Source organism: Panthera uncia, chromosome D1 (assembly GCF_023721935.1).
Source record: "Panthera uncia isolate 11264 chromosome D1, Puncia_PCG_1.0, whole genome shotgun sequence".
Lineage (NCBI taxonomy): Eukaryota > Metazoa > Chordata > Mammalia > Carnivora > Felidae > Panthera > Panthera uncia.
In genome coordinates, this window is record NC_064808.1 from 18,208,655 (window position 1) to 18,235,638 (window position 26,984).

The 26,984-nt window shown below is 37.3% G+C and overlaps 1 protein-coding gene across 2 annotated transcripts; it reads right to left on the minus strand.

Annotated features, from left to right (window-relative positions):
• On the minus strand, positions 1 to 26,917 carry API5 (apoptosis inhibitor 5). 2 transcript variants are annotated; one of them, XM_049647809.1, is made up of 14 exons: positions 26,698 to 26,917; positions 19,307 to 19,468; positions 18,078 to 18,171; positions 17,530 to 17,595; positions 16,442 to 16,593; positions 14,631 to 14,837; positions 13,824 to 13,928; positions 12,823 to 12,912; positions 11,335 to 11,516; positions 10,060 to 10,153; positions 9,028 to 9,084; positions 7,027 to 7,103; positions 6,384 to 6,520; positions 1 to 2,133 (listed from the first exon to the last, which is right to left on the minus strand). In XM_049647809.1, exons 1-14 carry the CDS (start codon positions 26,764 to 26,766, stop codon positions 2,111 to 2,113), a joined length of 1,515 nt encoding a protein of 504 aa, XP_049503766.1. In that variant the 5' UTR covers positions 26,767 to 26,917; the 3' UTR covers positions 1 to 2,110. The 2 variants fall into 2 exon arrangements, with proteins under 2 accessions (XP_049503766.1, XP_049503759.1); XM_049647802.1 differs by having other exon boundaries at positions 1 to 2,138.
• Positions 26,918 to 26,984: the final 67 nt, after the last annotated feature.

The following is a 26,984-nucleotide window of genomic DNA, read 5'->3' on the forward strand; positions in this document are numbered from 1 at the left end:
CAAAATTACAAAAGGAAATTTATTTCAAAAGCATAAGGGAACATTTACATTTGAACAAGGTGATAACAGGTGTCTTGCAAAAGAAAAAAATTCATGGCATGAAGTTTTTCATTCAAATTTCTGAAGCAAAAATAACCTAAGTTGTGCACTATTGCCTTAGGAAAGGTAAGGGGAACAATGAGGTGGCAAAGGAAGGAACATAATCAACTCGGTGTCAAACTTGAGAAAGTAAAGTTACTTCTGCTCAGCTTTGAGTTTACAAATATGCTTTAAAAAAGAAAAAGAGGAAAAGTTACACTTAATGTTCAAATTTATATAGCTGTAGTCCCAATAGTTTCTGTACTTGAAATGGCTTTAGGCCACTGGCTGATGCCTCTGAGGTCCAGACTATCTGGTCACAGTTTTCAAATGCAATTCCTTGTTCCTATGTCTGTTAAGATTCCAAGGGAGCTTAGGTTCAGCTCAGAGTCTTTTGGAATGTTTTAGAGATTATTGCCACCACTCCATAGTCAAGCTGACCAACTTCTTTTGCTCACTTGTATCATTCTAGTCTTTAACAAAAATATTTTTCCCATAAACATGTGCAGTAATTCCAACAAAGGGGTTTTGCTTTTTCCCCAATGTAGAGGTAACAATAATGAAGACACCTGCATTGGAATCACAAACTATTCCTCAAAAAATATGTCAAACTACTAGAAAATGTCATTCAGGCATTGAATCTGAATAGCAAACTTGGGGGAGGGAAGATTAACTGTGGAACAAAAATATATGAAACATTCAAATGCAGAGCAAAGGGCCTATGCTACTAAAAATGCCCATGACATTAAACACTCCACAAACCCCCCGTCTGTTGTTTTAACCTAAAGATTCTATTAGCTAACTTATACAATAATTTTGATTAATAACCTGAGAAGTTAAAATCTTGAAAGTGGCAAAAGCAAACCGAGAGAGCATCCCTTACTTATTGGTACACCATGTTTTCAAGTCACTTTTCCTGGGTTGCCCTGGTTATTAAATCCCCCAATTCTAAATTATTCTATCTCATCCTGTAGAAACCTATATGTACATCTGATTCAATATTTTGGCTGTATTTCTCCAGCAGGGATCTCCAAATTTATCTTTGAAAATGCAGCCTTTGTTTATTTTTAGTTTTAAATAACAATAATCATGTAAGTGCAACTGACTCAAAATCCCTCACTACTGGGAGGAAAACCTAGGTAACAAGTTAATAATGGATTCATTCTTAAAAGGATCATCACCGTGTCAAAGACTACCCGTTCCAGGAATTTTAAAAAATGATTTATGTTGCGTAGTCAAGTTTCACAGCATGTGTGTATATATATACACACACACACACATATATGCTTATGTATGTATGTATATTATACATACACATTTCTATTCAAATAGTAAGATCCCATAGTCAAAAGTTAATATCACAACATATGGAGAAGAGTTAAGTAAGCAGTGCAAAGTAACTTACTTCCTCCTAAAAATGTAATGTCATTTTTACATTTTAAGAAAGCTGATAAGTATTTTGCTTTTATAACACTAGGTAGGAAATGCCTAGCAGCTTTATTTAAAAAACAATGAAAATAAAATGTTAAGATTGACCATTATTCTTCTCCATATATTGGGCAAAAGAAAAAAAAAAAGACAGAGGGTAGAGGAAATCCGTAAACTTTCAACTGATCATCTTTACCAGTTACCAGAAATGGACTGAATTTCATTACATTTTAGACTCGAATAGCTTTCAATAACAAATTACCAAGATGTTAAAAGTAAAAGATTCACAATATGAATTTTGAGTAATAATGATATTGCAAAAACAAGTCAAGATTGTGAACAAAGCATCCAAAAATATCACTGTGGTTTTTACCTTGGACACAACCATGGTCTGTTACAAAAGTAGATCATACATACAAAGGTATAAAGAACATTAAGTTTTTAGCTGAAGGCAGCAGTCCTTTTAAAGGGACATCCCCGGCAATCCAATGAGTAGTAGAATTTAAGTATATTAAGCTCATGACAATGCTGAAGAATGTGATGTCTTATTCAGTAGAGTCTTCCCCGACTACGATTTCCTCGTGCTCCCCAACCTCGGCCACCTCTACTTCCCCTGAAGGCTCCTCTCTGCTCTACGAAAAAGCGAACAAGGGTTTAGGTCTTGCTCAGGACTTCATGGTACAGCAAACGCAGCAGAAATGTAGCTCATAGCTCTGCGTGTAGCAGCAGACTCTATAAAAGCAGCGCTGGTATTCTGCTCATCTACAAATTCAATGTGTACATAAACCAGAGCAACATACATACTAATGCACGATGGCAAAGTGCCAAATCTATCCAAAGTGGGTACTCAGTTAAATGTACCCCAAAACTAGATATTTCAAAGTGATAACGTTGTAACTACGTTTCTTAGTTATTGGTGTGCCTATCACTACTGAAGATAATTAAACTATTAAAAATTCTATACTTAATGTGGAATTAACAAAAATGCCACTGGCCTTCAAAAGCTAGTGCCATGAGTACAAACAAAATAGCTTAAATTATCAATGATCAATTTTGACAAATTAACCTAGACTGAAAAATGTACCTTTGAAATGCAGTGAATAGGCAATTTGTTTTGGTTGCGGTATTTCAAGCACCTGGACTCACAAAAATGCCGATATAAATGCCAACAGCTTTTCTCACTACTTTATCAGCTAACATGAGCTGCCCAAAAGGTGATTTGTATACAGTATTCAGATTATTAATGTAAATTAAGCTTATCTTTTGCTAAAAAATCAAGTCACTTGTGTCATACAGTAGAATGAGTCTTTGATTCATTGGTTAATCTCTTTTATAGTTCCAGGGAAATATTCCTTAAAGGAATCCTCTAGTGAAGAAAACTGATTGAAGTTATCAGCAAGGTTGGACTTTAGATTATACATAAATGAGTCACGAGTCTCAAACTTCTAATTCCAGAAATCAAATCTCTTCACTGAACCTTCAAACTTCCTCACTGCAGCAGTCTTGTTAGGAGCAATGAAAACCACCAGGTGTTGCCATTTTGGATCCATAATGTTGGATGGATGCTTGAAAAATTCCTATTAAGTCCATATTGCAATCCATTTTTTTTTTTTTTTTTTTTTTTTGCTATTAAGGCTAGAAATATAGATACCTTATTTGGGTAATGTTTTGATGTCTTTTTTTTTCCTCCAGCAACTCTCTGAGTTAGAAAACTAACTGGATCATTCCCCAGCTTAGCCAACATTTACATGTGTAATAGCATGGAATCTGTTTCAAAGTCATCTTTCCTGCCCCAACACATTTTTCTGAGCTGATCAGTTTGAAAGCCATTTAAATGAAATCACCATGTTGGTTATTCCCTGAACATACTGAGAAAATCAGAGGTGGTCTGGGGGTAAGTAAGGCTCTCCCAGAAATGCAACGAGTGCATCAGGTTGTATAGCAACCCTTATGTATGCTGTAACTCCAGCATTTCTAAGACTTGGCCTCATCTATGCAGATGTAGGCACATTTTCCCCCTATCGTGCTCATTATAAAACCTTCATTTGTCAGTTAATTTAACAACACACTTAAGAAATTATCTTCATAGGTATCATTATTCCGTGTAAACTGACTACTAAAACTCACCCTTTCAACTGTTTTTCAATCAATTTTAATGTGCAGAACTAGGTTACTTGCCCTCTATTATTCAGCCATATCTAATGAGAATATTACATACATTGTATGAAGATACTGTTTGACATGGTTATCTTGTCTTACTATTTCTTTTTGACCTGCAATGGATGTAGCCATTTCTACAGTTCAGTCTCCAAAAAAAAAAAAAAAAAAAAAAAAAAAAGTTTTTTTTTTTTTTTTTTTGAAGAGCTTTATCCTGAGGCACCATTCTGCATTTGCATGATTTCTTAAGTGGTTTCAAGCTTACATTACTAACTTAAAAAAACCACTGCTCCCAGCTACAATTATGATTTAAAAGTTATTTTTACATTCTAAAAAGGTAAAATATGCAGGACACAAGTCACAAAATATATCATGCTTAGTACTTCTGGGTTACGGAACAAATATGTGCAGGAGGGAAAACCAAACGTGGGCAGGTGTTTATAAATAATTTGATTAAAAAATGCACCAAGAAGTTGAATTGAGTTAATGTTTATAAAGCAAGTAAGAGACCTTGGTTAATAAAGTGATAAACTTGGATAAGGAAAAAAATGGCTACATATTCCTGCCTGGACTCAACGAACAATTGCAATTCTGGTTCCTCTTCTATGATGAACAAGTTCAGGCCTATCACAGCCTATTTCTTTCAATGTAATAAGGTAATAAGTATTAATACTACTTGGTTCTCTAATAACCAAAAGGAGTCAATTTCCTAACCCCTCAGCATACATGACTTAAAAAAAAAAAAAAAGCCATCTAACCAGCCTTTCGAAAAATAAAACAAGAGTGTGGCTGACACAGGAAAGTGGAATTATGGTGGTTAACAAACTATGTCTTAAAAGGCATTAAGAAAATAAAACATGTTCTCTCCTCCAATTCTGAGGCAACAGTGACATCCCAGAAAAAAAAAAAAAAAAAATACAACATGCTTCTTTTTTCAGTTCCCTAAGGGAAGGACATAAAAAAGGTGGGAAAAAACTTGAGGTAGATAGGCCCACCAAATCTCATCTGTAGTATCAAGAACTGTTTTCAATGGAATGGGTGAAAGAAAGCCAAGAAAACTCTTGAAATTGCTACTATGAGAATACCTATAACCTGTTAACATTCAACTTTTGAAATCTAAAATGCTAGCAGAAATTTGGCTACTACTTTCCAAAAAAAGATGAAAGTTTAGTTTCTTTGTAGTTCTGTTTATGACCAGCACCCCAACGACAAGGTTGACCCCTTTAGGAACATTCAGGGGCTGTAATACCAGACACAAAACACAATTAACAGGAATGCTTGTTTTGCCCATATTACTCTGAGGACTATGGTACAACTGAGGTTGTAAGTGACTCAGAGATTTTTTTCACACTGATAGTGAAAAAAAATCATAATCTAAGGCTTTGCATTTTTCATATGTCTTTTCCACATGCATTATGTCATCTGATTCTCCCCATCAAACAGGCAGTGAGTTTCACAGGGCAGAATCTTCAAAGCAACTCAAGAGTAACTCACTTGCCCAAGTGAAAAGGAATACAATTCTCTATGTATTGCCATAGCTCTTGATTACTTTCATTTAAGTCAAATGAAGATAGTATCTGAGGTAACTGTGGATTTTAAGAATAATTCTGAAAGACACCACAAATCATACAAACAATAGAAGACGATCTTTGTTGCAATGAAGTAACAGAATCCTTTCCATTTACAAAATGTCTGCAGAAATATTCTTGAGGGTATTTTCCCTCTCTTATTTGAAGTTTTTAAGAGCTCTGTTATCCCTATTTTTCAAGTAAGAGAAGAGGCTAAGAGATGCACATTTACGTAGTAAGAGTTCAGTGATCTTTCCTACGCTAAATTTGCCGGAGTCTGACAAATAGAAGGGTTCATTTCACAGTCTAAAAAAAATCACCTTTCCGTAAGCTGTTTGCTCAGGTAGTAAAGGAATTTAGCTACTGTGGGAAGACTAATGTCAGAATTATCTCACCTTGGAAACAATTATAGAGTTACATGTTTCAGAATGTACTTTTTTAAAGATAATTACTGCAGAATTAATTCTGACTGGTAAATAAGACCAATCCTAATTACATTTGGTTGCCAGTATTATTAAGATTTGTCTTCTTAAACAAGATTAAGGAGGTGACTCAGTGATGTTTTCATCCATTCTTCTTTGAAAGGATCTGGCTAAAGTTAACAGGGAGACTGCACCCTGGGCAGTGGGGAGAGACCGCAATGGGACACATCTTCCTTGCCGGTGATACATTAACATCTGACTCCACTACTAGGACTTCTTCCATAGTAGTTAAGAAGATGGGAAGGACAAGCAGTAGGCAGATAAGGTCCAAGAAGGATCATTAATATCATCATATCTGCTAGAAGCTGTATCTACCCTTGAGGGAGAATGCACAGAATGTCTTGCCCTGAAGTTACAACAGGGAAAACGAGGAATGGATGGTTCATGTCAACTTCCTTTTTTTTGGTTCCCTCCTCTGAATACAAGAGGAATATTTTTCTTTTCCAAGTTCTTAGTGTTGTATGCTTAATTCAGTAAGTCTACAAGAGAGAGTTATAAAGGAATGGGGTAGCTCGTTTCCCCAGTAGCTCTAGTTCCCCAAGCTAACTCAGAAAAGTCACTGGAAAGAGCCATTATATATATTACTACACACAATTAATAATTAAAACCAAGCACAACACAATTTCTGCCTAACTTCTCATATTACTTGTACCCAAACGGAAACGCTCACCATAATTAAAGTTGCTCAAATTGCTGCTATATTTCCCACTAGGAGGATTATAAATCTGCCTGGCATCCCTTTTTGGTCCTGCTGGAGATTTCTTCGGTGGTGAACCAGAAGTTGTATCTTCATTGGCTCTCTTCTGCCTGTAACAGTAAGAAGGGCAGTAAAAAAAATTCTATTACCAGAGGCCATTAATACACATGTAATTTAGCATATTGGTCAAAAGACATCCTAAAGATGATAGTCACATCAGAAAAAGGGATATAATGTTCTGATGTCATCAAATTAACTGTGCCTTAATTATGCAACAATGGCAAAAGGCATTTACAAGGCTTTAAAATAATCTGGAATATGTAGCTTCAAGAACTATACAGGCAAGGGACTCAGTTTATAAAACTTGTCAGAAGCCTTGTTATGCCACAGGAGTACAGAGAAGCCTGAACATTCCAGCAATGTATTCCACCAGTTTATACTGCAATCAGACTTTATATTTTAAGTCATGCTTCTAATTGTCATATTTTAACATCTTACTAAGATTGTTTAATAAGGTACCATTTTGTACAATAAATATAATATCCAAAGTCAGAGATTTCCATATTTATAAATCATAAATATTAGAACACTCAAATCTCTTTTAAATATATCTTACCCAATTTCCACCTTCTGTACAGGTTTCCAGGATAATGTTACTGTGCTTTTATAAGAAGGAGGAATGTGGAAGAGATCCTGAAAAGACAAAATGAGACAAGATTTGTAACATATTTGGTGGTGAGGGTAAATAACGTGGAGACATCTTAAAGACACAACTGAGGAGAGGAAACTTTAATCTATCCTTCTTACTCACCTAAAAAAAGCTGCAACAGAAAAAGTAAACAATTTTTTAAAATTCCATCTATTACACTTCATTAATGTTATTTTGTGTACATCACTTCAGAAACTGTAGCTAAGTCTTTTCTAAATGATGATTATTTTGAGTTCTAGAATAAAATGTATCAATTCTAATAAACAAAGTAAATAAATAAGCACTTCTTTTGCACAGAGGCAGTCACCAAGGTGCTTTCACAGAAAAAAATGGTACAGCCTGCATTTGCTTTTGCAGACTTTTAAACAGTTCAAAATTAGAACAAAACTAAAGGCCTGGCTAATCATGTTTTTCTTCTTAAATATCTCCAAATTACCAATAAAGGAAAAACCCCCAAGATTTAAATACGAAATTATCAATATGTAATAATGCAAATGTTTGCTGAATTTAAATGTTAAAGCAATCCAGAACTGAAATAATCTAACCTCCTGATACCCTCATGTAACTTGGATACATTTCTAAATATATTTATTCTTAGTATTTTACCTAACATTTCTTATCAGCCTTACTCTGATTTTTACGTGTCAAAATCGTTTTTTAATTTATTTTTTACCTATATGTAGGTAAAATATGATAAAAGTAAACTGACTTACTTCCATAGTTAAATATACTGCAAAAGACCACATCCTACTATATACAACTTAAATCCACCATGCCAGGTAAATGTAAGGAATTAGTCAATGTAAAGTCCTTTGAATCAAAAATGCCTGAGACTTCTAGCTGGACTGATTTAGCATAAGAAAGGGATTTTGCTGTAATCCATAGGAGAAAATGGATGTTGGCTGAATCTATCCGTGGTCATCATTTCACCATACAGGTCTACCAACCATACTGTATACCTTAAACTTACACAGAGACGTATATAAATTATTTCTCAAAAGTCTCACATTTAATATATGAATTCACTATTTGAAATTATTATTTGTATTTAAGGTTCGAAATAAGTGGTGGCTGTTATAAAAATTTCCTTAGGAGAGAAGAGTGTTGACACCATGATACTCATCCTTCAATGTCTCCCTGTTGCTTTCTCTGAAAAGTTTCCCTCTCCTCTGATAAAAAAGTATTTATTCCATGAGATCTTTACCAGATTGGTGTTAAGGTATACCACTAGTCTTAATTTGTTACTGTCAGGTTTGTGCTCTGTTAACGAATATTTCTTTTTCCCAGCTGGCTAACAAGAAAGTTAACTTGTAGGAACAAATGATGGTTACTTTGTTGTGATTCTTTTTTTTTTCTCAGGTTGTCTTTTGTTTAGGTTTATGGATGCTTGGGGAGGGTAAATAGGACTGAAGGGTATTTATGGCTTAATGGTAAGGTACACCTTAGTCTACAGTACAGACAGCTCTCAATTTATTACACAGATAAGTTAACAGAAAAGAACCATAGGGAAACATCTCAGGTACCACACAGACTTGTCCATGCTTAGAATAACCAAAGCAGAATTTTACTGGCCATGTGAAAGGACACAATATTAAGACCACCAGAACTTAAGTCAGTGAAGTTTCTAAATCTAAATGTATTTGCTCCAATGCTTTGGGCCAGAGAAAATCTGCACGTCTCCCTCTGCAGTATTTTCTGCAGTAGCTTTTAAATAAAACGATGTATGACTTCATAATAGTTATAGAAATGTCACTTGGTATTGTAAAAAGCGTAAAGTTTTAAAAGGCCAAATATCTAGAATACAATGGCATTTCCCTTTAACAGTACCATAATAGACCTAAAGACACATGGATAAAACCTCTTGCACTAGCTTTCTAGTGGAGGACTGGGTAAGAAAGGAAGACTTACCTTGATTAAAACATTGATATTATTGGTTATTTTCAATGCAACAACTTTAATCTTGTTCTGCAAAAGGAAAACAAAATTAAAGTGCCAATAACTTTCATGATGCATATTCCATTCCCATATAGAACTAGAGCAATTCTCTTTCAGAATCATTTCTTCTCATTCCTGTTTTTTTTTTTAATCTCAACCAGTGCAGAGATGGCAAAGAAAGCAAATAATCCTTATATTCCCTTTATAGGTTAGAACATTGAAGTGTTTTCTACCATTTATCTGAAAAAATGAGTGAGGGACAGGTCATATGTGCATAGGAGTTATTTTAAAAATCATCAGTTTAAGTTAGATGAAGACATAATGAAAACTTAAAATATTTCATTAGGATTGGGGTGAAGATTTATCAAAATAGGTGAAATCAGAGAAATCCAAAAATCCCTGCCACATACACATACAGTCTGGGGTAGAACTGGCAATTTAATCTTTTTTTCAATGTAAATTGATATTTGGTTATCAAAAAGGTAAAATTTTAAATATCACAAATGTCAACCAAATATTTGAACAAAATGTGCTAATGAGACCCTAGCAAAAGACTGGTATGTATCTAAGTTTGGTAGCACTGTTTACAAACTTGGAAACGTTCAACAAAACATTTCAACAAGGATAAAAATATGAAAATATAACTTAGTAAATAACTAAATCTGCAGACAATCTTCTAACATGGGATCTTCAACATAGACTTGTATTACCTGTTACATTTCAACATATGAATTGAGTCTGAATTTTTTTTTTTTTTTTTTAGAGAGCGTGTGCGTGTGTGTGTGTGTGCGCGCACGCGCATGCAGGGCAGAGGCGAGAGAGACAGGATCTTAAGCAGAGCCTAACGCGAGGCTCAATCCCACGACCCTGGGATCATGACCGGAGCCAAAATAGAGTCAGATGCTCAACCGACTAGGCCACCCAGGTGCCCCTGAGCCTGAATTTGTAATACACTCTGGCTATTATAAAAAAATTTCCTTATAAGATGTGATCCACTCTTCTTACCTCTTCTGTTTTTAAGGCTTCGCCTGTTTTACCCTGCAGAGCCAAGCGAAGTTGTCTGATATAAACCTGCAGACCCCGGGCAAAGTACTGCAGCCTAAATAAAGAAGTACTGGTTAATTAGCAAATCACAACTTCAACTTTGTTTTTAAACTCATAGAATCTTACACTATAGCTAATTTTTAAGTTATCAATACATGATCCCAAGAGATACATAAATAAGTGAAATGAAAGCAGTCCTCCTTTATCGAAAATGGTAATAAATCCACACTCAACCTGGCAAGAGTAAGATTTGTAGCACTGTGCTCTTTATGTTACCTGCAAGGCATGGTCAGTGAACCATTCAGGAGCATGGATTAGGATCAGGTGGCCTGGGTTCTACTCCTTCACTGGCCAATTGAAGGTCAAGTGACCTCAGACAAATCACTTAATCTCTATGTTTTTATCTGCCAACAAGGGACAGCGTTTGACCTGTTTACACCTCAAGGTCCAGTTAAAAGTATAACAAAACTGCAGATCTGAGAGTTTATTACAAACTCATGTAAATCTCAAAGGGTCCTAAGTAACTCCCTTTTCAAGTTTGTTCCCAAATACGTGAAGAGAGGCAGTACGTAGCCCCACCTGCTGACTTCTAGGAACTCCACTTAACAACTTGGCATTATTTAATTTTCGGAGTAATTTCTTAACATGCTGCTGCTTCTCAAATGCTTCACCAAGTACTAAACCTCTGCCTTACCCAAGAGTAGAGGACAGTAACAGATGGTACAGTGGACAAGCATTTAAAATTATAAGATGTGAAGCTGTTAATAAAATGATTCCATACAAAGTGTCTTCATGATAATCACTTATGATTTCTCCGGTGGTGCTCCTCCAGAACACTCTAAGACATCAACAATAGCAGCTCCAGGTTATGGGGTACCCGCGTGTGCCAAGGTTTCCATTCACTGTCTAATATTCCCACAACTCCACAAGGCAGGTGCTTTATCATTTAATGTAACTGCTGAGGAAAATGTGGGCAGTTAGAGAGACTGGGAATCTGCTGGAGATCATAAAGCAAGTAAGGAGACCTAGAGCCGTTTTAGAAAAAGTTCTTTCCTCCTACGTGGATATGTTATGCCACCGGTTTGTATACATTCCTGTTTTGTGGATCTTCCATTTTGTTCTACTGGGGTAAAGCAGGGTGGAGAGAGAACTCTTGTAAAACAAAAACAAAACCAAGGGAGTGTCAAGATAGCTATCATTTTTGCCAGGGATTGGACCACTTCAATCATACATCACCTAATTTTGAAATCTTTGAGCTTTTCTGCATTCAATTTGGCTGTTAAGAAATCTGGAAGTTTTCGGCCCAACTGGTGGAAGCTGTACAACAAACACTCCACATAACTGAACTGTAGCTTGGGTTCTTCATTACCAGCATTCTCCCCGTTTTCTGCTTCTTCTGGAGGGAGAGGCATGTATTCCTAAGAGATGGAAATACAAAGATGTTTGCAATCTACTGGAAATGCTCTAATTATTAACATATAATGAGGTAAATGAAAGGCATGCTTTTAAGGCATGAAGCATTAAAAACTGCCAAGATCAAAAATTTAGGTTAAGATGTCCCTTTTACCTTTTAGATCAATGATCCAGCTTGTCAACTCTCCATGTTAACCTGTCATAGCTGCACCCTTTTAAGGCATGAAGTGTTAAAAACTGCCAACATCAGAAATTTAGGTTAAGATGTCCCTTTTACCTATTAGATCAATGATCCAGCCTGTCAACTCTCCATGTTAACCTGTCATAGCTGCTGCTGTTACTGCTGACAATGAAGTAGCTAACATTTATGAGGCACTTATGCTAATGAAGGAATTGAAATTCTGAGAGCTTAGATAATTTTTCTATGATGAAATAGTCAGCTGAAGAGTCAGGATTCAATCTAAGTTTGCCACTGAAAATTGATACATTTTTTAAAAGTTATTTATTTATTTTGAGAGACAGAGTGAGCACAGGCAGGGGAGGGGCAAAGAGAGAGGAAGAATCCCAAGCAGGCTCCACAATGTCAGCACAGAGCCTGATGCAGGGCTCGAACTTAGGAATCGTGAGATCATGACCTGAGCTGAAATTGAGTTGGACACTCAACCGAGCCACCCAGGCGCCTCACAAAATTGATGTTTTTAATCACTTTACTATGCTAATTCCAAAAATCTTTTCTGAACATTATCCCACACTGTTTGACTCTCACATTCCAAGTACTGCCAAAGGCATTCAATATGAGTGCTGTAACACCCCAGCAGGTGTTACAGGTCTGGAAGAGAGAGCACGGGATGTGGGGTGAGTCCATTCATACTACAGGTCTGATGTTTATCATTCACGGTGTCAGTTACACAATTGCTCACATCCAACAAGAAAATCACTTGGTGATGCTGATAATGATTTTATCAGGTGGCCTATTTTCTCCACAATTATGACTTAAATGACCTTACTTCCTGGCTGCTAAAGCTACTTGGCCTTGGGCAGCAACCTGGATGGTGACTTGGAGCAAATGTGAAAAAATTTTGATAAAGGAATAACAGAAAGACCTACTATATAAATCCTGTATTATCTTTTATGCAAAATATCAACAGAAGAGAGGTCAAAGATTTTCTTTTAAAAGTAGATAACACGTGGCCTGAGCAACTAAAAAACACTTGCTAGAATTATTCTACCTAATCTGAATTTCAAAAGCTGATTCTCTAGAAATTACACCACACTATATACTGACTACGCCATAAAGAAAAAAGCTCTTACCAATAACTTGTCAAACAGTTTCCTTAAATTTGTTTCTAGTTTTTCCATGTCACCACAAAATGAACTCATCTCTGCCAATAGTTTCAATACCTAAAACACACAATTCACTGCTATTAGTATTATTTTTTTTGAATGGGCAAGGGCTGTAAAGTAAGAATGACTCTAGATAACTTTTAAGGCTGCTTTCTGTTACAGTTTAATATTGTACTATGAAGAAACACCTAGGAAGAACTCTTAACAGCAAATAATTACTTATGAATATTTAGAGTGGGCCTTGTTTGCTATGAAATTTAGTCTCTGGACACTAACTCAAAGCACTGGTAGTTGCCACTATTCTTGGGGTCCACCTCTCTTGTACTCCATCTCAGTCTAATAAGCCAAACCCAGGACATCTGAAGCAAATGATAGTGTCAGTACACAGTAGGACTGTTCTCTGGCCTAAAAACCTAAGAGGAGAATGGCATATACATTTCCATTATTTCAGCTTAATTCAACAACTATTAAGTGCCTTTCAGAATCAGACTCCACAACAGATCCTGGGGATATAGAGATGCATCAGTTAAATGTGGAGAGATAAATAAATGTAAATGTTATACGTGTTGTGGGGAAAAAAATATGAATGTACATTACAGTTGAGATACAAAGGAGAGAGCTGTCAATTATATTGGAGAAGGGATAAAAGATATTTTGTGTTAGTCTGTTTAAATCTGGCTCTATCGATTATAGATACAGAGAGGAGTAATCATGAATTAAATACCTTATTTAAAAGTATTAAGGCTACAAAAATAGAGAGTATCATGAACATTATAGGCAGTGCTTTCCCAATGCAGCAAACTTTCATTAAATCCATAAACCATTCCTAAGTGATTAATCCTGGTATAGATTACTAGCTAGCCATCACAACTTTACTCTCTTAGAAATCAGATCTCGATTTGTGGTTTATATTTATGTTAGAATATGAGAATGTCTTTTCAGTACTAACAGCAGACATTTTCTCCTACCTCCAACTGTATATCGAGGCCCTCCACTGGGGTAGTCAAGGAACTGAGGTTAGGGAGAACCTGCTCACAGAAATAAGTCACAAACCTTGTGGAATGCACATTTTTCTGCAAAAATACAAAGAACATGGAGTTGTCAAAGAAAGGGGGGAATATTCCTTCAAATGTAATAACAGAATGTCATTCAACAAATGCTGAGCACCACAGCATCAAGCAGTGTAGTTACAACGCAGCACACACCCCAGAGCACTCCAGGAATAACCTTGTGACAATACACACTTCGTTACCATGTCATCTGGAGCACTGGGACATCTGCAGACTTTCAAACTCTTCCTTAATGCTCAGGTCAAATTTTAGGGGATATTTTAGTGTTGAATTTCAGACTGTACATTTTGCAAAAAAGGAAGAGTCCTTTAAATTGTGTTTTTCAAACTACTCTATGCACATCCTAGAAGACTCATGAGCAGAGAAGCACAAAGCCAGAGATAAAGAGCGTTTTTACCTATAACAACAATCTGTTACAAAATTTAAGAAAAAAAAAAAAGCTAAATTACTAAACCAAATGGTTTAGAAACTCAGCCAAACCATAAACTATGATGCAAAATGCTCTTGACCTTTAAAAAGTCTCTAAGCAAGACTTGAAAGAAATTTCTGGCTGTTCGGGGCTCTCATCAACCCCACCCAGTAAATATTCACTCCACTGTTACTACTTATATGCAAAGGTTTGAGGAGAACCCTCAAGTGAAAATCCATAGAAATATACGCTAATAGAGTAATCAAAATACCAACTATGTAAAACAAAGAGCTCACAGAGAAGAGGGGTACTGCCTGCCGAGTGCACTGTAAGAGCCTGTCCACACAGTCAGGATCGGAGGGATTGAAGGTTTGTTCCAGGTCAGCCTGTTCAGCCACCAACTCTACGAGTTGCTGTCTTCCACTCACTGTCTGTAAGCTTTTTAACCCAGATAGTATCTTCATAAACAGGACAAATTCTTCACCAGTAACATCTTCTAGGACCTGCAAAGAGACAATTCAGAGTAACAGTATTGTTATCACTTGAATGGGAAAGAAAGATCAATATTGAAACTGTAGCAAATTTATTTCAGTTACTAAAGTTGGATTGCTAATATTTCTGAAATACTGATGAGAGGACAGCTTCTAGCTTCAGTCAAATTTAGCTTTAGAATACATCATGCATTCTCAACGTTTATTTATTTTTGGGACAGAGAGAGACAGAGCATGAACGGGGGAGGGACAGAGAGAGAGGGAGACACACAGAATCGGAAACAGGCTCCAGGCTCTGAGCCATCAGCCCAGAGCCCGACGCGGGGCTCGAACTCACGGACCGTGAGATCGTGACCTGGCTGAAGTCGGACGCTTAACCGACTGCGCCACCCAGGCGCCCCACATCATGCATTCTCAACAGGGCACAACACTGTCTCCAGAGGGGCAAAATGTGGTTCTCGGAAAATTTTTCTTCTTTATGTACGAAGCACAGATATACAAACAGTGAATAAATAGATATAGTATATCTGTGGCATTAAAATTTCATAGGAGAATAGCTAAGAAAAGAATATCTAAAAAGGCTCTTCACGGGGGCAGGCGGTGGGGTGGTAAGAGGGGGAAAAAAACCCTGAAAATTCTATAGTCAGCTGTCAAATCAGATTCAGTTTCCTGAATTTAAAAGCAGCTTGGTGAACCTGGCTGGCTCAGCCAGTAGAGCATGCGACTCTTGATCTTGGGGTTGTAAGTTTGAGCCCCATTCTGGGTGTAGAGATTACTTAAAAAAATAAAATCTTTAAAAATAAATAAATAAAAGCAGCTTGCTCACGTTAATATGGCAACTGTATACAAAATCTGAGACCATGTAAGTCTCGAGTGCTCTATATGAGTGGGTCTAAGTCTTTATGTTCACTGACTGAAGAAACAAGCAATCCTTACATACTCCACCAGATTACTAGCTGGAGCAGATACTGATATTCCCAGCTGGAGAGCTGCTCCTTTCGCTCTCACTGAAGAAATCTCATCAGTAAGTAAGGGAGTGGTGCTGTTAGAGAAAAATTTGAATTCTCCTCAACATATATATAAAAATAATGATCTCCAAACTTTGGCACTTTATGAGTGCAAAGTTAGCTGTGACACATCTTGTGAATCTTAGCGTCTCTAACTACGCTAGATGCTGGGAGCACAAATAAACATGGTCTCCTGAGCTTACAGTGTCATGGGGTAAGATGAGAAAACAGGCACTTCAATGTGTTTCACTTTCATTTTGAAATGATCCAGAACACTAGAGGAGAATATCCTAAAATTGGGGAGGGGGTAAAAATTAGGTAAAATTTCCTGAAAGAAATTACTTGTACAGAGTCCTGAAGAATGCATAAATTTTGAGGATACCCCATGAAAGATTTAAATGTGATCACACCCCTTTAAATCAATATGCCAATTCATCATTACTGGTGACCAAAGTGCAAAATACAATATAAGAAAAGCCTGACATTCTTTAGTGGTTCTAATGGGATGTATCATTTTATACAAAAGCTACAGACATTAGTGAATACTACCAATTTGAAATATGTTCTTTTGCTTTACAGGAGTCCTGTTGAATGATGACTGAAGCTTACCTTTTTGGATTCAGTTAGTATAAGTTCCTCTACTTCCTTTGTTAAGACCTCATCTGGTAAAGTCTTAAGTTTTGTAGAAAGGAATTTGATTGCTCGTTCTCTAACAATGTCCTCTCCCTGAAGTATTTGGCTAAACAAGCCACCTAAAGTCCCTGCAAAACAAAATAGTTGTGTGTAGCAAATCAATTCTATATTGTAATGAAGTTTCTCTGTTTAACTCATTTAACAGTATTTATTTTCCAGTGAGTTAATAAGCATCCTGAATATGACGGTTTCTGGCTAAATTAATTTGAAATTTCTATAGCCCCAACTATAACAGTAATCATATGCTTTGTTCATGGACTCAGAATCCGTTTAAGAACGACTTTCTTTTCTGGGGGCTCCTGAGTGGCTCAGTTGGTTGAGCATCCGACTTTGGCTCAGGTCATATTCTCACGGTTCGTGGGTTCGAGCCCGGTGTCAGGCTCTGTGCTGACAGTTCAGAGCCTGAAGCCTGCTTCAGATTCTGTGTCTCCCTCTTTCTCTGGCCCTACCCGACTTGTGTGTACACACTCTCTCTCTCTCAAAAATAAACATTAAAAAAAAAAAAAAAAAAGAATGACTTTTTAATCATTAATAATAAACCCAGGCATTTTGGAGAATTTCTTTAATGTGGCAAAGGGAGTTTTCAACAACTTTTTAAATTCCATGTATTAATTTATTTTTGAGAGAGAAAGAGAGGGAGAAAGAGAGAGAGAGAATCCCAAGCAGGCTCTGCACTGTCAACGAAGAGCCTGACATGAGGCTTGAACCCACAAACCATGAGATCAAGACCTGAGTCGAAGTTGGACAACTTAACTGCCTAAGCCACCAAGCGCCCCTCCAACAGATTTCTAATGGAAAAGTCTGATGTGTTTTTGCAATTACTTCTGCTAGGTTTTTCACGTCACAAATATCTTGTGCTAAGCAGCTTTTTTAAAGAACACTCAGAACTTTTATGAAATAGATCTCTGGATGAATCTGATTTTATCCTTAATAAGGAATGCCACGCTCCCCAACTTTTTTTTTTTAACACATCAAGCACAATTCAGAACAAGTGGTGGGCTTACCTTTTGCATCCATCTTAAATATACTTAACAGGGCATTGTTCACTAAGTTAAATTCTGCAGAATCATCTGGATGGAGAAAAAATAGTACAATGTATAAAAGGAATGAAAAATATTTGCTGCATTTTCAACCCTAAGATTCAACATAGTTTCTCACAGATTACATTGAGAGGAGACCTATAACTAAGCATTCTTCTCAACTACCAAGAAAATACATCTTCCCTATAAAGGTAGAAAAACCTGATCTCACACCAGGAAAGCTTTTACATTAAGACAGTACAATTAAAAAGCTACAGGAAACTGGGACAAAAAATCACAATGCATCAAAATTCCCAAAAGAATCCAGTCACTATGTCTTTATGAACAGAATTAAAAACAAAACAACACCAGGAGTTAGATAATCACAATCCAATCAGCTTCAAACTACTGAATGAAAAGAAGAATTTTAATTTCTATCAAAAGTAGTACCTTCAGCCAAAAAGGAAAACAAAAAAGCTAAATTTCAAAGGGAAGTTACATTTAGATAAGAGGGTAATAATAAAATTTCTTACCTGTCTGCAGAAGTTGGGTTAGTATATCTGCCACTCTGGGAAGATTTTCTCCGGTGGCAAACTGAGGCAGCTCTTTAATTGCTTGCCGTCGAATCTGAACATGATTTCAAACAAAAAAATTAACCAAATACTATCATCAATAAAAACAACAACCCCAATCTTTAAAGAAAACTAAAACTGGAGAGAAACCATAATTAGGGGCATGAGTCACCAAAATATAAAACATGAGGCTTCTCGCAGTTTTAGAAATAATTTGCTCCAATTTAATATTCGAGCTTCACAGAATCACTAAAACAAAATGTGGTGAAAAGGGATGCTAAGTCCAATGAACTGACTGGAGCAGACAGATCTGAGATCATAAACAACAGTTTATATACTGATTACATGTTAACTGTTGCGTTTTTACTACCTTTGGGCATATACTGCAGTACCCTGGAGAGGCAAAGTCATATCCAGTACCTCTATTTACTTTAAAATTTCCCTATTGACTACTTAACACAACATTTGTGAATATATACTACATACTTAATTCCAAATATGTGGTCTTGGCTTATTTATTACTTTAAGTTTTATTTGTATTTTTGGGGGGGGCATAGTTTAAAAAAAATGGAGGAGTTATATGTAGCAAATTGTGCATGGAATGTTGGCGATTCACTAACTGCATCTGAAAAGCCAGGAGGTAATAGTTGAAAGTTCTTAGGAATCTGTATCAGCAGCCAGATATGCTAATATAATTCCGTTCCAAGGAAAACCTATTTTTTCTTATTCTAGTAATCATATGTAATTATTACACAGACCAATTATTTTTCTGCTATGCACCAGATTTAGGGGTGTTGAAGCTATACGATCTAATACTTAATATTTTAAATATCTAAGCAAGTATAAATTGATTGAAAACTTAACATTAGTCTAATTTCATGTGCACAATGTATAACAATCTATGAAAAAATGTGAGCCACAACCCATTTTTACAGTGGATAACGATAAGCAAAACAAAATATTTCGTGATTCTACGCATTTTTCACAGTTGAAAGTTGGTGAAAGAGAGAAAACATTTTCTCACATGTAGGTTTAAGCCTCAGCATGGCATCACACCAAAACACACTGCAGGACTTCCTGGGCACTGATACCACTGCTACGTCAGTTCCATTAGCTACATATAGAAAGTGTCTGCGAACGGCAAGTGAGACATCTGAAAGCTCGCTGAAAAGCATCAATCATACACTTACTGATACGTCTTCATCCTCACAGAGGTCCAACTGTGCATTGATAGCAGAATCAGCCAATTCTGGAAAATGCTTAAAGAATTTCGGAATAAACTGAGCTGCTAATCTTTTTTCCTTCGTACCACCTTTCACACCATCTAGTATCACTTGATAGGCATCTTTATGCTGAAAGAAAGAATAAAACAGAAGAAACAATTTTTTAAAGATGGGAAGCTAAACAAACTTGTTCAAGTCTGCTTTATATTACTAAAATTTTACTCAGGCTAAAAAATTGGACTTATTTTTGCAGTTCTACTGCTTAAATTGGACACCTACTTTTCTAACATCTTCTTCCCTGCCCCCCCCCCCCCCACGCATTATTCATCAGTTGGGGAAGAGAGACGGACAACTTGAATTTTAAATAGAAAAAGCACGTAGTCTGTAGATGCATCAACTTCACTCTAGTGATTACTGACCCCAATCTTGTGACTGTATCATGGCTAAAAACTATAATGAATATTGTAGAATTCTCAAAGAATTGTGTTACATTTACATAATCATACTTATGTTTTCAATTAGCACCTTGGTGAATAGGGAGAGAATACAATCTTGAAAATAAGTAGTAACAGAAAGGTTAGGAAGCTTTTTTTCCCCTAGCCTCATATTTTTATGATATGAAAACAGTAATTCATTCTAGATAGTCAATTTTGGATTAAGACAGATTCTAATGTAACATATTTAACTTTTTACTACAACAATACATTCAAAGCTCATTTGTTTCCTTATTAAAAACAAAAAACCAAAAAACTTCAGAAGCGCTCTCCCTCAGATACTCATCATTGAAGAGTCAACAAGTTCCCAATCCCCCTAACACACTTGCCTTCAAACCAGTTCTTTTATTAAATGACAGTGAACAAACTGGCAAATGAGAGTAATAAACACTGAGACTCTAGATACATCTTCTGTTTGGACATATGGGTAAAACTTCTAATTACTGCACAACAGTAAACATTATAGTAATGACACCTAATGTGTATATGGCATAGTGTTTACTCTGTTCACAGCAATGCTCGAAGTGCTTTAGATACCTCATGCCTTCAAAAGTAAAATAGCCAATAAACATCCAATAAACTTTAGTTTTATAGTAACTCTTTTTTATGGACAATACTACGTTAAAATATATAAAGCAAAATACAAAGTTATTAAGGCACAGTAGAATCCCAAGGACTTTTAGAAAGTGTTCTCATGTCAAAAGGCTATGGTCACGATTAGATCTTTTAAAGGTATGGGTTTTAATATATTCTACAAAAAATACTAGGTAACTTTAAAAGTTCATAAATTGCCACCTATTTAAAAAACATAAATTCTAAAAATTAGTTCTAAAAAACATAAAATTCCATCAAGTGATTGACAAATTTTAGTATCTTAAACATAACACCAACTCCTAAATAAAAAAAATTTCTCTGAATTAGGTTCGTTTCCTCATAAAATGCAGGAACAAAATCAGTCTTCAGGAGTTACTACTTCAAAAGTATATTACATACTTTTTATTGCAAAGGTTTGAAAAATTATGGCTAACTTCTCTACCATTCACATTCCTGTGGTTTGCCTCATGTCTTCTAGACAGACTTCATAAAATCAAAGTTTTAAACAGTTCTGACATCCTTACTTTTTACAGGGTATCACAGTCCAATTTCCTTTAACTCAAACAAAGCTTTACTTCTAAAGCCTTTTGAGGAAACTCCTTACATTGTCTGAAATTAAATGAAGAAACCTTACTTCAAACAATTCATCCTTTTGTCAAGGAAAAAAACCATCTGGAATAGAATAAAAAGGAATCATTAGCGACATTTACTGAAAGCCTACCAGGTACTGAGAAATGCCTTGTGTGCATGCCTCACAGTAAACCCATGGGTGGGTTACTGTGGGTTACCACTATGCCTATTTTTCAGACGAGGAAACCAAGGCTCAGAAAGTGAAATAATTTGCCCAGAGCTTCATAGCTAGACAAGTAGCAGATCCAGACTTGAACACAGTTCTGACAGGCTCTAAAGTCAAGATCTGTGCCTAATATGAAGCTTCTTTAAGTTCTGAGATCTTAGTCAAGAAAGCAAGAGAGAAAGAAAGTTTGCCAGATTTAGGACCATCAAAGGCAAAATTTGAGTCCTAAATATAGGCTCCATACAGGCATGTTAATGGAGATGCAGCATCCCAAACAGAGAAAGTTCTTTGGAAAGTTAAAATATTTTTACAAATTCAAATTAGAAATCAAATCTACCGGGGCGCCTGGGTGGCTCAGTTGGTTAAGCGGCTGACTTCGGCTCAGGGGCAGAGAGAGAGGGAAACACAGAATCCAAAGCAGGCTCCAGGCTCTGAGCTGTCAGCACAGAGCCCGACGCGGGGCTCGAACTCATGGACTGTGAGATCACGACCTGAACTGAAGGCGGTCGCTTAACCGACTGAGCCACCCAGGCGCCCCATATCAAATAATTTCTATAAACATTACTAATAGACTTCAAACTCATTACCCTTTATGTAATACAAAATAAAATGTTCTACTGCCAGCTCTTTGTCTTTTAACTGTAGCATAGGGACAAGACTTTTTACAGAATCTCCCTAAAGTAGTTATTCTGGTTTTCCAAGTAGGAAACACAATAGAAGTGATATTCTCAGTGATCGCAGTGATTTAGTGACAGGGGGACTGTAACCATAATAAAGTATTCCAAGTACTACACACCACGGCTTATTTTTTCTCTTCCACTACAACTGCATAGTTCTGCTAGATAACTGTGATGCTAACAAATTTTAATTGTAAATATTTGAATACATTCCTAAAACCATTTGTGTATCCTTTAATATATAATTAAAAAAAAGCAAACTACAATATTTTCAAGTAAAAATAAAAGGCTACAGTTAGACCCACATTCAGCATATACCTTCTAAAATAAAAAGTCTGTGATAGTGATTGTCAAAACACAACCAATATATGTAAGTGATCAGTTACATGCCAGGTAAAGCCATGTTTGGGACCAGGATGCAGCTTCTAAGCAAGAAAGAATTATTTTAGAGAAGTTTATAGTTTCAACAAACATATTTCTCAAGTATGACATAAAAATAAAATGGATATGCAAAGCTATATTATTACTTCTTCCTCAATGAATAAATCTAGTTTGTAACACAAAATTAACACTTTCTTATTGAAGTATAGTTGACATATAGATGTACAACACAGTGATTCAACAATTCTACGTATCACTCAATGCTCATGACAATAGGTGTAGTCACCATCTGTCATCACCCAACTTTTTACAGATTTTTGAAGGAGTATGAACTTGGTCTGTGTTTTTTAGCTTAATCATAGGAAAAAAAGGCACCAAAAGAGTGGTATTTCATGAAATAGAAGTCAATCAAGCTTATGCTTTTCCACTCTGAAGAGCCAGTGTACTCCCGTTTAAGAGAACAAAGGAGAAATCAGGGTTCAGGCATTATATTGATCTTATTAGCTCAGCCTAACCGCCCCAGTCCCTTCACAGATATTTGGTATTTTTTTGAACTTAAAAAAGTTTTTGACTACATAATACAAAACTAAATATCTACATTTAAAAATTAAGTAAATTCGGAAAAATTAGAAACAAATGTAAAATACTAATGGACAACACCTTACTTTATTATGGCCAGAGCACAGTGGAAAGGGGATTAGGGAGGTAGAGGAACACTCAGCAGAGCAAGGAGACCTGAAGGAGTAGCAGAGGCAGAGTGGGGGGAAGGGAAGCTGAATAGCAGGTACAAAAAAGGAGGGAAATGTTTTCAGGTGTTAAATAATGCATCACTTAGAATTTATCACTTGAAGTTTGCTTATTAGAAAACACATGCTCATGGTTCACATATATGATGTGTGAGTGTATAAAGTTCTCACCTTCATTCCCAAGAGATAATCCTTGTAAACAGGTTTTTGTTTCATGTATATATACACACATTAACAATAATTACATTTATATGTGATTGTAGGACATATATTAGTTGTATTAATTATTAACTTTATTAATATAATTATATAGTTATATACAATTAATTATATCTGTTCTCTCAACTTTAATGTATTTCTTCAACTTTAAAGAAAAAATGTCTACCGAAGTAGAAGGTACAGTGCAAGGAGAAAAAAAAATAAAGACAATTTAACCCTTAACCTCAAGACTTTATAAATTTAATAAGGGAGTAAGAAAAGCCCTCACATGAAATAAATACAAATATGAAGTACTATAAATGAATACACAGTGCCAAGGAGGTTCATCAAGAGAATAATCTGTTTGGAGAAAATTAGCTGAAAACCTCGGAGGACTTGGGTTTTTCCTGATGTATTCAGAGAGCATTACTCTCTGACAGTAGAGAAGAGGGTACTCCCCTCGGCGGCAGCAGCAAGACCAACTATGGTTCTCAGCTCTTTGGCAAAGGATGAAAACGAACATGAATGTTAGAAGGAAGTTCTAGACTAAAAACTCATATATCGTCTCAGAAATGTCCACATAGGTACCTGCCAGGACACCTTAACCCTTGACTGTAAACCTCCTAAGTTAACATGGAAGTCAGGCTTTGCTACACTAAGAATGTAAAGACTTTCTCTCCTTAAAGAACTGTCAGTGGTGTTCCTTCCATTAAGTTGCCTCTTGCTTTTAGTTAAAATTCACATGCAGGGTCATGAAACCCACTATCTTTTTTGGTGAGAAGTTTTAGGAATTTTCTCTAAAGGTTGAAGTTATTATACAGTAGAGCAGACTTCGTAGCCATTATGCTTCAGTCCTTCCAGAATTCACTATTTGAGGCTGAGAAAATCCCTACCCTTAATTATGCACAGGGCTTTTCATCTCAAATAGCTGCCTGACAGCTGTCACTACAGTGTCATGAAGGTACTGAGCTCCCACTGTGCTAAGGAATCCTGCTAAAATTTTAGCACCTGGCACAGTGTTTTTGGTACACGGTAGGCACTGAAAAAAATGTACTGAATAAATGAGACTGTGGGCCTTCATTAAAGTCTGCATGAAAAAAAAACAAACCCTCTTCTGTTTTTCACAAACTTCTGTCTCCTAAGCACTCTTCCTAAATTAAAAGCAGATTTTTACTTTGAGAAAGACATTTTTGACCTCTTGAGGGAGAACTCTCAATCTTACCTGGTATTTAAGACTACAGATGACATTAGGGGCGCCTGGGTGGCTCAGTTGGTTAAGGGTCTGACTCTTGATTTCGGTTCAGGTCATGACCTCACCGTTCCTGGGATCAAGCCACATGTCAGGTGATCAAGCCTGTGCTGTGAGCACAGAGCCTGCTTGGGATCCTATCTCTCTGCCCCTGGCCCCCACCTCCCCATGTGCTGTCTCTCAAAATAAATAAATATGTATATATATTTAAGAGATTAAAGATGGCATTAAGAGAAAAATGTGAGGGGCGCCTGGGTGGCGCAGTCGGTTAAGCGTCCGACTTCAGCCAGGTCACGATCTCGCGGTCCGTGAGTTCGAGCCCCGCGTCAGGCTCTGGGCTGATGGCTCGGAGCCTGGAGCCTGTTTCCGATTCTGTGTCTCCCTCTCTCTCTGCCCCTCCCCCGTTCATGCTCTGTCTCTCTCTGTCCCAAAAATAAATAAAAAACGTTGAAAAAAAAAAATTAAAAAAAAAAAAAAAAAAGAAAAATGTGAGCAACTCTCAATCATTCATAGCGAATATATAAATTCCAGTTTCGCTTCTGTTTGCCCTAACATAGTAGATGGCGGTCAACGGTTTGCTATCCAGCAAAGAATGAGGCTGGGGGAATGGGACTGGACTGTGTATATAGTTTCTAAGTTTCCCTAAAAAATTCCTGATATACCTCTTTGGAAGAGCAGCATCTACAAACTGACTGAGAATCACTGTTGTAGGTTTTACCCCATCTCCTCTGCTGATCTGCAACAAAATCAGTTTTTGGGACAACAATTTGCTACAATCTCCCTCAACTCCGTCACAATGAATGAGAGTTTCTTCACTACCACATCTTTCTAGGAACAACAAAATCAAAACAAGACTGATCATAGTTTTCCCAATCTTGTCTTAACCGGTAGAAAATTTCTCCCTCAGTATTGACCTAACACCCACTCTATGTTTGTCTACAACACAGTTAGTATATTTCTCACTGACTGATGATGTCAAAATTTGCTACTGAAATGGAAATATGTACCGAAGGAAAATGATCTAGTACTTCAAACTGGTAAATTTACAATTCTAGATAAAGATTAACTAAGGTCCTGACAGCACAACTTTATTGTTGTTTAGCTCTAAAAAGATTTACCTGAATTACACATGTCCAGAAAAAGGGGCTGGGAGGGGCTGCCACAGCCCTGATAACGTTAGGAGACTATATATAGGATCTTCCACTTCTTACTCCATGGGATGGGTAAGCAGATGAATAACATTAAGTTCTAAGTACTGAAAAGATACGCATAGAATTTCTAACGACAATGACCAAGATTACTTCTGGGAAAGCCTGGTTCTTTTCCTAAGAAAACACACACACAACCCCCAACTCCTTAAATTCAATGTACTCCAGTACTTGAAAACTCACAAAAAAGCCTGCATAGACAATTCAACACTGCGGAAACTGTGTGTCTTGAGGCAAACACTGCGGAGAGCTCTTGCCAGACAACTCTATTTAAAGCTGCACTCTTCCCCGCCCCTCCCCACTGCCACTGCACGATTCTGTTATATTTTCTGTACTACACTTTTCAATGGGGGGGAGGGGGGCTGGGGGTGGTGGCGGACCTATCTTTCTTATTTATCGGTAGTCCATCTCACTAAAGATACACTCCGGAGAGCACCAGTAACTTTGTCTTGTACCTCCAGCGCCCGGCACAGCACCTGGCGCTCAAAAATGTACTGAATAAACGAAATCTAAGTCCTTGTTAAAATCTGGGTAAAAGGGCCCCTCTTCTGTTTTCACAAACTTCTGTCCGCTAAACACTCTTCCTAAATTAATAGCAAGTTTTTTGTTTGTTTGTTTGTTTGTTTTTTTTGCTTCGAGAAAGACATTTCTGACCTCTCGAGAACTCTCAATCTTAATCTTCCGACGGGCTGAAGTCCACCGCAAAGAAGAAAGACTTAAAGCAATATGCGGGGCAAGGCTCGGGACGACAATTAACGGGGGGCTGGCGAGGCTGAGTTAGGAAACGCCACGGTGAGAAAGGCTGGTCAAGGGAGGCAGAGAAATAACCTGGGACCGGGACCCGCGCTCTCCCCGGCGAAGCGGGCGTCTACACTCCCAGTGGGGCCCACCGAGACGAAACAGCGGGCGCCGCTGGGAGTCCGCGGGAGGGCGAAGCAGGAGCCCCCGCCCGGCCCAGGGAGCGCCTTCGAGAGGCCGCGGAGCGCCGGGCCCTGCAGGCCTCTCGGGGACTTACCTGGCCAACTTGCTCCGTAGCGTCGGCTAGGATGCCATAGTTGCGATAAAGCTCTTCTACGGTCGGCATGGTGAGCGACAAGCCCAGGGCCCGCTCCTACTGTCGTCGTCGTCCCCGGCGCCACCGCCGCCTCTTAACTTCTCCAAGCCCGCGACCCGCACTATTACGCCTCCAGCTTTCGCCAGTGCCGCCGCCAGTCACCGCGCTCAGGGCGGCTCCGCCCCCAACGTTTACGTAAAGATCTGCGCGCCGGGAGCGGCCTTCATTGAGCGCCAATCACAGTCTGA